The sequence below is a fragment of the Cricetulus griseus genome, chromosome 4, assembly GCF_003668045.3.
Source record: "Cricetulus griseus strain 17A/GY chromosome 4, alternate assembly CriGri-PICRH-1.0, whole genome shotgun sequence".
In the NCBI taxonomy this organism is placed as follows: Eukaryota; Metazoa; Chordata; class Mammalia; order Rodentia; family Cricetidae; genus Cricetulus; species Cricetulus griseus.
Genome location: NC_048597.1, coordinates 20,983,745 through 20,997,748, shown reverse-complemented (window position 1 = coordinate 20,997,748; position 14,004 = coordinate 20,983,745). Strand labels below are relative to the sequence as shown.

Below are 14,004 nucleotides of genomic sequence, written 5' to 3'. Positions count from 1 at the left end.
TAAAATCCTTTACTGACCTTCCTCAGTAGTACGGACCGTTTTTGATTCACTGTCCATTCCTTGGAACTCATTAAAATATGGTCTGACTTTAATTTCATAAGTCACCCCCTTTTTCAGATTCACTAGGACAGCACTCCTCTCAGTGGGGACTTTGGCATCTAGATTCTGCCATGCAGTTGAAGCTTGTAGGCCAGAAGTCTGACGATACATCACTCTATATCCCTGAATAAACTGGGGTTGACGGTCCACCTGAAAAACAGCATAGGATGACTGATGGAAATAGGGACGTTGTCACTGAGGAATTTGCCCATCTCTGCCCTTGTCATGGTCATTTGAATGATTCTAGGACCTTCTCATTCATTTCCCTGCCTCTAATAATTTCCTTCAATGGCAAATATGCACTGTTATTTTAAAATCTCTTAAATGATGAGTAGACCAATCGTTTCCTCATTTGAAAATATCTGGCAATATTTAAGCTAACCATACACGATCTACTAAGGTCCAAGCTTATCAAGTTTCAATTCCCATTTACTTTCTCTTTTCATGCATTCAACAATTCCCACTTTCTGGTTTCATAGGTAGTATGACTTTTTTTTAACATCAATTCATTAATAGCTTCTCATCTAGAAACTTTGTTGTTGTTCTTACTGAGAGGTGACAAGAATGCAAAGATGGGTCCTTATCCTTCTTGCAGTCCATGTGGAAGGTAGGTATTAGTTAATAATTATTCAAACAATTGTGAAGTTAGCACAATAAATAAGCATAAAGAAAAGGCTCTGATTGTGACCTACTTGAAATGAAAAAAAATAATCTAGATGGGAGAGGAGGCTGAGTTAGAGGGCAGAAAATCTGAATGAAGCGTGGAGGTCACTAAAGAGACAGAACAAAGGATAAGAATGCTTCCACCCAGTTTCTGGATAAGTTACAGGAGAGATTAAGTTTACGACCCCATTATGTTTGAAGTACATGATGCCTCTACCCGTTAACCATAATTAACTCAAATTGCATCTTTTCTACAGCCTCTTCCTCCTCTAATCATTCCCAGTCTACTGGTCTGACAACTTCCTTGTCTCTCTCCATAGTGATAGAAGTCTGACATTTTGAATTTAAATATTAAAATCTTCTCTTTATTTTAAATCCTCTAAAGCAAATTCGTGGTGCCCAAATAGATGTATGGCCTTCTACGAGAGCTTGGTCAAATTATCAATGGCTACATACTCTCATATGGAAAGCTCTCTCTTCTCTCTCTTTGCCAGCTGCTAGCTATTGCCAATAACCCCATGGTTTGGGGTGGGATTGTGTGCCCAATTCCTGTCTCCAGGCTGGGATTTGTTTTGACTTGGACTTGCACAAGAATTTTAAAAGCTGTCTCAACTGCTGCTCGCTGTGAGATTTTATGGTTACTTCAGTTACAGGGAGAAATGTCTTCTAGGTTTTAACAACAACAACAACAAGAAAGTGAATTATATCACTGGTTTACCTTTCTCTATGAATGCAAGATTTGAACATAAACTACTGTAGCTGCTTCTCCAATCAATACACTATACTACAGCTTAGTGGCCATATGCTCAGGAGCAAAAGCCAGCCATTTCACTTTGAAAGTGTAAAGATTAGTGAACAAGAAATGAAATGACCTCATTTCAAGACAGTGGTGGAGAAATAAAAAAAGAATATGAGTTTTTACTAGGGCTTAAAATTCAATTATCAGCATGCTATAAACAAAAGGGTTTTCTTTTATATATTAATTTCTAAACTTTACTGTTTAGTTGTTGTATGACATATTTTTGAGAAAAAGCAACAAATTGATGAATAATAGATCACATTAATGTTTTTGTAAAGAAAAAATGGAAAACTTCAATTAAACAGAACAATTGAAATAGAACAAAAGAATAGTTTTCTCTTCAGCATGCCCTAGTTAGAAGCCTTGAAAATGCATTGTGTTCTTACAAGCAAATCTTTAGCTGATAGATGAGTCTCAAAAACTAGAAATTCCTTCTTTTACTTGACAGCTTTAAACCCCAAAGATTCTCTGGAATTAGAGTCACACTTTTATGAGGCTATATGAAGAAGATATTAAGCTCAGGTCTGACATGGAGCCTCATGCATGACCTTAGAATGCTCAGCGATGGTACCAATTTGTATTTGTAACAAACTGATGTAATTTTTGAAAGCAGAAGTTGCTCTTACATAAAATTAGGCAACCAAGGAAGAAAATTTAAATTCATGAGAACCAGAGAGAATTGCCTTTCATCAAAACTGCCAGAGTTAAAAAAAAAATCCTTACTGTGTATCTTAAAACAACATTAAGCTTACATTTTATAAACTTCTCTGTATTCCCTTTAAGTGAATTTATATACTGGAAGAAAGACATAACTCACAATAATAGCTTGTTAATACTGAAAGAAGCAAGCTGTGTTTTTAAGAAGAACATTAAGCAGCTGTTTGGAGATGAAGGGAGTCTGTAAATCAGGGCAAATTGGTTTTATCCATGTTTGGATTTCATTAATTAAGTGTTTTAGGTACTCTATGAAGCTAATGTTTACTACACAGCATTGCTCTCTCACTCCAGTGAGCACTGCCATCAACCAGTGGATAGTAATGGTCTACTTAATAACAAGAGTTTAGCTTAATTTTGTGCAGTTGGGAGGCACTGCTTAGAGGGAGGAAAACAGTTATTAGAGGTGAAAGCAAGAAGGGAAATGCTGAAAGTTGATTTTAAAATCTGATGGTCACTGAGTGAGTGGAGGCTCTAGAGCACTCAATCTGGCTCATATTGACAGATGATTGCTTCCAAGTTATGTCTTATGCTTGTTACTAATTTTATTAATAGGTTGGAAGTTGGGTGTTCTCCCAGTATTTATTCTAATCAAAGGCTGTTTTTAACTTTCGGAGCTTATAAATGCTTACTTTCCTCAGGTACCATATACCACAAGGGCAGAAAACAGTGAAATCATGAGTTTAAGTGAATGCACCCTGTAATCTGTGGAGATGAGCATTGCTGGGTAAACTTTGTCAGGAAAAAAAAAGGCATACTAAGGAAGAAGAAATAGGTTGTTTTCAAACCTGCATTTTTTTAATGATCTGACAAAGGCTATGTTCACTGCATACAGCTTCATCAAAAAGGGAAAACAAAATCCTCCACCTGAAAATGAAATACTAAAGAATTTTCTTTGCTGAGCCAACTGCTAAAGGCTGTATTTGTTTTAGTGGGGTTCTGAAAATCAACTTTGCAAAAGCACTTGTTGTAGGCCAAGTGTCATGGTGCTAAACAAAGTGTTTCTAAATCTTTCTTTCTTTGAACCACAACACCACCACCCTAAAATCTTCATGTTTTTTTCAAAGCAAGTAATTTATTGCTACCTCCTCTGTAGAACAATTTTTAAAATCATTTTCATCTACCCTCATATCACTGGTCAATTTTATCAAATAGCCACCACTAATTAGTTAGCATTAACACTAGTCTTTGATATAGTTTGGGAGGCGAATGGATTTTTCCAGTGCAAAAGTCATGTACATTTTTTGATTACCACCTGAAGGTCATTGTGAGCCACATCTGGTGGCCTTAGCATAAAACAGGAACTTTAGTGTTCTTGTCCTCACACCCTAGCAACCTGATGCTAAACTCCTTTAAGTGTAATAATTTAAGCAATATATACACCTGTCTATATTTGTGTTTGTTAGTTCAGACAACTGTACTGGCCTGTCCTTGGGGTTCTGACATGATACGTCCTCAGATGCAGCCACTAAGAACACCACCTGTGCACATTCACTATGCTCTCTTTAAAAAGGCCCTGCCTACCACCTATGCTTCTCTCCCTCTCTCTGTATGTTTCCCTCTTTCTCCCTCTGTTCCTTTCTCTTCCCATCTTTCCTTTCTCTTGTCTCCAAAGGCCGGTCTCCCCCGTACCCTTTTAATGATCACTTTCCCTAATAAGAAACCTCTTTGTTTGAACCCTATCACATGGTGTCTTTCTCTCTCCTTTACTTTTCTTAAATTAAAACAGTGTTCTTTTATAAAAAAAATAATGCCACTTGACTAAATAATGTTTAAATACTATTTTAATGTTTCTTTTTTTAAGATATATTGCCTCCATAGTTCCCAATCAAGATGTATATTAAACTAATGCAATGATATTTGAGGGCCTAATATCCTATGTGACTGAAACCTTCTGTGATGTGTGTAACATTTTATGGCATTTATCAGTGTGTCACCTGTTTTAACTGGGTTTGTGACACTACAGTGGTATTAGGGGTCTGGCATATACTGTGTACTAAAACATTGGCTTCAAGTGGACTCGTTAAAAGTAATTAATATTGAAATGGTTCCAAACTATTTGTTTCATATTTTGTTTTACATCTAAAATAATTTCACTCAATAAATGATAAAAGTAAATATTTTTGGTTTAAACCTGATTAATCAAGAAAGTTGGTATAAAGTGAGATAGAATTGTGTCTCTGCAATGATCTGGATGCCAAGAGGTAAAAAGCAGTTTAGTTTTTAAAACTTACTTAGCTTTATCCAAAACAATGACCACTGATACAAACAGTAAATATATCATAACTAGTAATTAAACAAAAGAAAGTTGGAATCATAATGATTCATCAGTGCATACCCACTGGGATGGTGTAACCTAAAACACAGAGAATGTTAAGTGTTGATGAATGTGAGAAAACTGAAAAGGATTTGGAAGTGACCAGTCCACTATGACTTTACTAGCTAGAATATATAAACACTTAGAAAATATTCAGCAAGTTCAACAGAATGTTAAGTGTCAAGTTAACACATTGGTCAAAAATCCTCAGGAATATGCCAAAGCTAAATGAAAATGTCTACATTAAAAACTATCCACAAATAGTTGTGGAGACATTATTCATAGTAGCCAAGAAAATGAAGCATTTCAAAGATTTACCAAGTAAGGTATAAAAAGAGAACACGGGTTGTGCATCAAACAAAATACTATTTATGACTACTTCACATGGAAAAGTTAGATGTAACAGATTTTATATATGTACACTGCAGGAATAGAGCACTAATACCTATTATAACATGAGTGCAACTCAACAACAATGTGTGGGAAGAATGAAGACAGATACAAAATAATTTCTGTGATTCTCTCTACATAGCAACATGCCAGCAGACACAAATCAGTAGCAATGTAGCATTTATTGGGTGAAGAGGGGTAAGGATGAGTGTAGAAGAGAATGGTCACTAACAGTCACAGGGTTTCATTCTGGGATGATTTTACCATTCTAAAATTTGATTTTGGTGATGATCTCAGAACACTCATCATGCTAAAAGTATTCATGTGTCCCCTACAATTTTGTCATGTTAACTGCAGTTCAACAAAGCTCTTAGAAATAAGGATAGGGAAGGTTTATTACAACTTACTTGTACTTAATACTCTTCAGACACTTTCATCTATTGAATATTTTCTTTGTTTTCATTCATCACACCTTGATTTGAAATCATGTTTTAAACTTAGTTTTGCAGTTATTTACTTTTCCTTAAAACTTCCAAATAAATTTTGTTGCTGCACATAGATATGAATATAATCTCTGAAAACTTACTGTCCATGTGACTTGAACTGTTGTAGGCGTCAGAACAACTGGAGTATGGAGACGAACAATGACATCTCCTAATTCTTTCTGTACTTGTCTGTGGTCCACTCCTTGTGCTGGGGGGCTGATATCTGTAGTTAAGGAGAAAACCATTTCCCAATTTCAACATTTATTATTAAATTCCAGTTCATTTGATCCCATGCAGAACTAACTGCCAGATGGATTAAAATGTCTCATGACATAAATCAACCTGGCATACAAATATAAACACATGTATGTAAAAATGAATGGATGTGTGTATATACAGTCCATAATGGAATAGAATATTTCTTATGTTTATCTATATCAAAAATTTCTATCTACAAAAGAGTCTTTGTAACTCTGCATCTCCATATAGATTTATTGGTTTAGAAGATCACTAGATTATGAGTTTGGCTAGAGTCTATGCCCTAATAACTTGTCTAGAATGATCGTTTCTATATAGATGTAGGGTACTGAAATATTTTTAAGTTGTGTTTTAAAACATATCTGAAACTGAACATTAGAGTCTTTCTTTACAATCTACTGTCCTGATCAGAAGGTTGTATTTTCCTATTCCTTGACCTATATTCATTTGAGTCATAGGCTGAGATAAATGAGAGCCCAAAGAAGTGAATTCAACCATTCAAGGAACACAGAGTGAGAATGAGAATAAAACAAGTGAATATTTCACAATATTGAAAAACTTATAATACTGGTAAAAATGCTCCCCGAATTATCAATTTGTGTCAGAATTCCATCATCTAAAGAGGCCATACAGCTTCTTTTGTGGAACAAAAGAGAAAGAAATGGTCCCTTGAATGACACATACTTACTCTTAAATTATGGTTTTCTTATACCTCATTTACTTAAAAAGTGTTCTATTACTCCAAACAATAATAAAATATACACTGTAAAGCCTTTATGAGAACAATTAAAAATTATATACATTCAAAACCATCAATTTGATCCCAAACATTATATGTTACACGCATGCAAACAGAGCTCTTTAACCAACACATTTCAATGTCAAGGTAAAGTTTTTCTTAAAACTATATGATTTAAAGTAGGATGTCCAAATCTAAATGGTTTATTTTCTTAATTTCTTCTGTCCTTTCCTTGGTTTACAGTGCAATGTTCTTGAAAAAGAGTGAGACATAACTTAAGTTGAGCATGCTAACTTACACTGGAACATAAGAAATTAATAACTATGCAATGTGGTTTTATTTAATTTCCACTTTTTTTCATCTTCAGCATAAACAACAGAGTAAAACTTGAATTGATTTAGAACAGTAAGTTTCTGAATACTATTAACCTTTGCTGATATATGTATGGTCTACTGTGATATTTGCCTAAAAGTATTTAGGAGGTTTAATGAAGTAAATGATTTTCAAAGTACATGATCATTAAAGCCTTTGAAAACTCAGACCTCAAAAGCCAATGTGTTCTTTGAAAAGGAGTGCTTTGCAGATTGCCAAACAGCTGAATATGTGACATCAAAAATGAGTCTGACATTCAAGACACAAAACATGGGTTTTCCTATTAAGTATCTGTTAAGAAAATATAGGTCTTTAGTTCTTTGAAGTTTCTCAGCTTGAACAAGTCAGATCACAAAAAATAAAAAAAAAAAAAACTTCATTAATCTTTGTTGACCTTTTCACTGAGAGTTTTACTCTGAGTCAAGATTTAGTGACTGGCCCGGGTTACTGAAGATGAGTGTGTGCTGCCCTCCGTCATACCAGAGGATCCCCAACCTTGTTTTTTCTCCACCTCAAACTGCATCTGCATGCACAATGACCGCTAGCCACATAGGTGGAGCTGATACACATTCTAAAATTTCTTGACTTCAAAAATATCGCACATCTCTTCAGTTTCACAATCAGTCATTTAATTTACTCATTCAACCCAGACACATTAAAAGCAGCTGCATAGGGATGAGGTAAAATGTAACTACTTTCAGGTCTTCATTGTCTTTGTTGTGCTTTTTCTCTCTCTGGAGACGGGTTCTTTACCTACATACCCTTCATCATCATGGAAAATTAAGCACACTATGGTGGAGAGAACAAAAGCAAAGTATCATCCCCTCCTCCCTCAACTGTCATCATGTCAGCCACGTTGCCATCCCGTGGTGACTTTATTTGACTTCATTCCTTTACCGCACCCTTCTCTGTGATAATGGCATGCTAGTCACTACCCCTGAACTACATTATAATTATAATAATATTTTATGGCTGCATGGTGCTTTTCATAGCATAAAAATACTACTTTGAATTATATCTTGTTCAAAAGCTCTTACAAATAAGAAATAATTAACCCTCTCAAGAACCCTGTAACAAACAATAGAGTCCCCATTTTCTATTGTACTAACTTCTTCTCTTACTAGTAGGATGGGAAGGGACAATATAGCATTCTCTATTACACCTGTGCTTTAGTGGCTTCTCAGTAGCAACGGACAGTGTACAAAAAAGGAGAGGAAAACATACACTTTGAAATGAATCCTTTTAATATTATAGGAGACCTGGTGATATGCTAGCCAGAAAAATCACCTGCCAAGAAGAAAGGTTTATTTTTTTTCTTTTCTGAAATAAATACCTCCTTGAAATAACTGACTAGGAAAACAATATGGGGTTGGTTGTTAAATATTGGCACCATACCACATAGAAAGCATGCTAATTTAACTCGGGGCCCTGAGTAACCCCCATCTTTGGACTCAAAGCCTAAAAGCATGTGTCTACTAGATTTGGGGTCACTGATATTCCTACTCAAAATCGACACTGCGAAAGCTATATTCCCGGGGAAAAAAAGGCAAAAAAATCCCAGAAACAGGAAAAAATAATTCTGACACTATTGTTTGGGCATCTGTTTTTAAAGGGTTTATTAGTTTTTCTGCTGTATAATAGAGAAGGAGAATTTGTTCTTCTTAATTCAGGGACTCTCATTTACTACACATGCATCCATGGGTTTGGTTTACGTACATGGACCCTAAGAGCTCTGAAAAGATATTTCATAGCAAGGTGCTTTGAAAACAGTTTCTTTCAGGGACAAAACCCAGAGAATCTTGTACAATCAACATGTCCACTTTCTCACTTTGCTCATGCAGTCTCCATCGTTTTACACTGATACCCCATCCCAATGCCCTCATTTTTAACAGCTACGGAAGTTACCTTGTGTCCGTACAGGATCCGACATAGGGCTTGGGTCACTGAGACCTTGGGGGTTGATCGCTCTGACCATGAACAAGTAGATTGTATTGGGCCTCAGCCCTCTCACAGTATAGAGAGTTGTCTTAACATGGTTTGCCACTGTCTGCCAGCTATTGCTCACGGACTGGCTGAAAAAGGAACAGAAACTGATTTAAACACTATTCAATATGGAATTGCGTGTCAATGACAAAGGTCAATGGCTGAAAATTAAGCATACACACACACATACACACACAACACTTGAAGTGTCCAGCCCAATAATGAAACATTTGGATGGATTCATTTTATTCAACAACAAAGCCGAGCCCGCTTCACGGAGTGCCATGCACAACAAAATTAAACTCAGCCCAGAAGATGTGACAGCCCTTTGCTAAATGCACAGCAGCCCACTGAATGAATACCTGTAAAAAGGAACAGAGGCCAAAATCACAACATCAAGTTTATACAATAAATATGGTCCTCATGAATGCATATGTATATACCTTGCAAAGAATTAACCTGTAGAAAGAATAAATGGGCTACAGAGTAATTTATGCCAATATATTTTCCTGTAACAAGCTGTGTTTTCTTTTGCATCAATTCCACATGCAATTTTATAATAGAGCCTTCTAAAACTACATATCTGTAAAAGAAGAAAGGAAGCATGTCATGAATATTTTCCCCTGGTTACATTTTTAAATAAAATTGAACATTACACAGTATTGTGAGCTGTCATCTCTAAATGGTGAAGTATCAGATTTTGTGTATGGACGCTTCTGCAACTAGCTACAAATGGATGTCATTTTACGACACCATACTTATGGTCAAATGCAATTTTGCTAAAAATTAGTAAGAAAATGAGATTTTTTGGTCTTATTTTTTGTAGAATCAAACAATATCCTTAAAAATTAAACATAAAAAGTAATGAAAATTACAGCTTGAAAATATGTATCTATTATTAATTTAAAAGTGGAACAGAAAAGCTTAACACAGGAAGTGTCCTGATATGGATAAAGGGCAATGGCTGTCTTTCAAACTGTGCAACATCAAACAAAGGCACAGTGAAACTGAAAAATACAGTATGTACATTTTTCTATTTGCACTTCATCAAGTTTAAACCAAACAATGAAATAAAATGTAGTGATTTATCAATCATACCTCTATAGTCAGGACAACTATTTCATGTAACACATTGAGATGTCTTTTCATTCAATAAGTAGTAGCACATGGAATTGATCTCTTAACTTTAGTTTTCAATTTTCTTGCAAACATAGCCAATAGATTTATTCAAGAAGATAGCATATGATTATTGGAATTATTTTATATTTATATTTATGATCTAATTATTAGAATAATAGTCCCAAGCCAAATGTGTCAATATAGACTGTATATAAGTATATATGTCTAGTTATGATGTGTTCTGTCTAGATATAATGTCCTTATATCATACTTATATATATGGAGTTTTACTCAGCTATAAAGAAAAATGAAATTATGACATTACCAGTAAATGTATGGATCTGGAATGTATATTATTTAGAAAGGTGATCAAACTAAGAAAAAATAGCTACATTTCTCTCTCAAGTATCCTCTAATATACATGTAGATATCTATGTATGTATGTATGTATGTATGTAGGTAGGTAGGTAGGTATGTGTATGGAAAAACTTAAAACACTAGATGGTGTCTGAGAGAATTCAAAAGCAGGAGAGATAATGTATAGAGTACAGGTAAAGGAAATGTGTTATTGATGGTATGTATCGACAATGGTCAGGTGAAAAAAATACGGAGCAATTATGTTACAAAATATCCCCTTAGAGGATGTAGGAATAGACAATGAATTCTATTTTTTAATCTTGTTATTAACTGATAAATGAAATTTTGTGTTTGATTTTGAATGAAGTCAAAGATAAGTAGAAATTCTTAAAGCACATGAACTTGTCCTTCACGTAAGGCATCAATCAGAGTTGCTCAGTTGAAATTGGAGACATGGTAACTAGGGCAAAAGTCCAATGGAGAAATAAAAGAGGAATGGCCTCATACCTGAAAGCCTCAATGATATATGCACTTGCTGGAAGAACTCCAGGTGTACCTGGTTGCCAGGATAAGGTAACACTGTTCTTAGTAACATCAGTGACCTGTGGTTTGGACGGTGGCCCCGGCAGGTCATTTATATCATAACTTTTACTGATTGTGGCTCCAGATTCTGCAGAGGACAGACAGAGTAAACCTCATTCCTGATTTTGTAAGCAGAAATTAGTGCTTGAAAAAAAAAAACATTAAAGATATTGACTTGACAGCGTGCAATTCATCTTCATAAATCAGATGGTTGCAAGCTATTAGCTGGTTTTCCAACATGCTAATAAATATAGTCTTCCCTTTCATGCATAATCAGTGTGATCACTTGCATTTCAGAAGAAAGCAAACAACAAGGTTATGAGTTACAAGTGCATGAAGTTCCCCAGATGCCATGCTACGGGCCAACTAATGTTCGAATTCAAAATTGACATTGGATGTGACAAGTTAGATTTACGTCCAATGCATGTAAAATCTTGATCCACCACTACAATACATTTAAATATGACTCTCATTAGAAACTCACCTGTTACATCCAGCACTGCACTCCAGGAAGTCTCCCCACTTGAACTTGTAGCCACACAAGTATAAGTACCAGTATCAGAAATCTAGCACACATGAAAAGAAAGAATCCAATTGTCATCAACTTGTAATCACTCAGTCTTAATCAAGTACTAGAGTCAATCGTGTGTGTGTGTGTGTGTGTGTGTGTGTGTGTGTGTGTGTGTGTGTGTGTGTGTGGCATTCAAGCAATCTTTTGTTTGTCTGATAAAGTTATTAAGAATCCCTGTCTCTACTGTAATATTTGCCTTTTACCTTCATTTTCTCCTGAGATTTCATTGTGGCAGTATCAGAGATAAGCAAGCCAAGTTAGAGTTCATGTAGAATGCTGCATGAATGCAATGCCTCATAAATGCTTTTCTTTTTCAAAGAAACTATATTTCAAATAGATAAAAGTACCTAGGGTCTAAATAGATAATGACAAACCCACACCTCTGAGAAGCCAAATGTTCAAAGAGTTCTTTTTTAATTTAAAGAATGCATTCTCTACTTATTAGTAAATGCCATCAGTGTAGTATCAGGTAGTTAAGTGGAATAATATCAAAACAAACAAACAAACAAACAAAAAACTAAAGGAAAAAATGTCTTTGGAACCTTGTCATTTTGAAATAATCACAACCAGAACCGAATATGCAGATCCTTCTTTAAACACATTTAAAATATCCAAATTCATTGAGCATTTAAATGTCTTTTTTGCTCATTGGAGAATGACCAAGGACCTTCAGAATTGTTGAAAATATGATTGAAAGTTGCCTTTTACAAATGAAGAAGTAAAAAAAAAAAAAAAAAAAGAAAAGAAAATCTTGATGAAAAGCCCCGAAGATCAGTAAGATCAATAAAACATAAGACTCATTAAGTTCTATGATGAGCATTAGTCTGTTCGTTCAATGTGGGAAAATATAGAATATTACTCCTTCAGGTTCAAACCATGACTCAGAGTCATTATTGATACTCAGATAAATCATTAGTATATGAAGTTACTGCCATGTTACCATTTTAACTTACTTTAATGTCACTATGTATTTAACTAAAGTTTGAAATTGCTCTAGCCTGTCACTCTTTTCTATATTATCTCTGTACAATTGTCTTTTCTCTTGCGGGGATGATGGGAGTAGCCATTGTGGAATAAGCCATCCTTTCAAATGTGGCTGCAAGTGCATTATAGTCATTAGGAATCTTTGCATTTAAGAAGCATCACTCACAAGCTAAATATAATGAGCTGAAGTTGGATTTTAATGGGATGTTCATTTGAATATGGACTGTGAATGTGTAAAAGAATTTGCATTTTATTATAGCTGTTGAACTAAAATGTAGCACTTGTTATTCTCTGTAAAAAGAAGAGTATGTAGGTAATGTATCTTAACTGCATCCCCTTGTCATTGTGTGGAGATATGAGCCTGACATTAGCTGTGGTAGGTAGGTTTTAATGAGTATTGGAATATTCAACTTCTCAAAAGATACAGATTCAGATACCAATTAGCTGGACTCGGAGAACTTAGCATCCATCATGTTATTTTGTTCCCTTGCCTTATGCACTGAAAAAGAAATCACGAGACACAAAGGATCTGACCTATAGGAAACCTCTCGACTACACCAGTGAAGTGGTAATGCCTATCTTAATCCTCCTTTAACAGCATCCATTGTACAGAAAAAGAACAATGTGCTCAATTTGGAACCGATCAAAAGCCCAAATAGCTTCTCAGTCTCACTTTTGTGTTGCTATGATCACCATCACCATGTTCATTCTTTGTGCTTTAACTTTTAGATGGGACATTTCTGATCAAGAGTGCTTCACTTTCTTTCTCTCGTTATCCTTTCATCCTTGACCAATTTCTTTAAAAGGAAATAAATAGGTTAGCACACTCTGTCACCCCTTTTTCCCTTGGGCAGTTAGCTACAAACAAGCCTCCTAGGGATGGCATCTCAGAGACACTACTTAAAGACCTGTGCAAGGAGTCAAAGCTTGTTTGACATCATCAAGAATCTACCTTTAATTACTTCTCTCTAACATTCCTAGGCATCTGGACTGTCCACGCACACACGTCCTTTAATGCAACAATACAGTGAAAAGGCGTTAACCTTCATGACCCAAGTCTGCCTTTATCTCAGGATGAGGTTAAAATGTTTATGCAAGGAGAGCTGTTATTGATTTTTAATGACTTTTACTTTGTTCAAAGAAAGTTAGCTAATTCATGAAGAATTAAAAATATATTTAAAAAGAGTCCATGTTAATTTATTTTTCTTTGACAGAACTTGGCAATATTTTTCACCTACACAACTACAGCCACCTAATCTTTAATAAATGTGACAAAAACATACATAGAAGAAATGACAGCCTCTTTAAAATCATTAAAATCCTTGTGTTAAGCAAAATAAGCTAGATTCAGAAAATTACTCCATGTTTTCTCTCATATGTGGAACCTAGATTTAAATTTGTCTATGTGTGTGTGTGTGTGTATGTGTGAGGGAGGAAAAAGATTTTAAGGAATAATAAATTTGTTGTTAATAAAGTTAAGATTCTATATAAATTCATTAAAGTTTATGATTAGTCTTGCATTTTGCAAATATATGTATAGTACACTGATAAATTGCCATATAGATGTGTAAT

At 35.0% G+C, this 14,004-nt stretch overlaps 1 protein-coding gene across 6 annotated transcripts in view; it reads right to left on the bottom strand.

Annotated features, from left to right (window-relative positions):
• The window catches only part of Robo2 (roundabout guidance receptor 2), a 482,486-nt gene that overhangs the window by 70,568 nt on the left and 397,914 nt on the right, over positions 1 to 14,004 (bottom strand). For all 6 annotated transcript variants that reach the window (XM_027412411.2, XM_027412408.2, XM_027412409.2 and 3 more), the window contains 5 exons: positions 11,362 to 11,443; positions 10,803 to 10,965; positions 8,742 to 8,908; positions 5,569 to 5,690; positions 18 to 249 (listed from right to left, as the gene is read on the bottom strand). In XM_027412411.2, the coding sequence (XP_027268212.1) occupies positions 18 to 249; positions 5,569 to 5,690; positions 8,742 to 8,908; positions 10,803 to 10,965; positions 11,362 to 11,443 (766 nt within the window). The remainder of the gene's footprint in view (positions 1 to 17; positions 250 to 5,568; positions 5,691 to 8,741; positions 8,909 to 10,802; positions 10,966 to 11,361; positions 11,444 to 14,004) is intronic.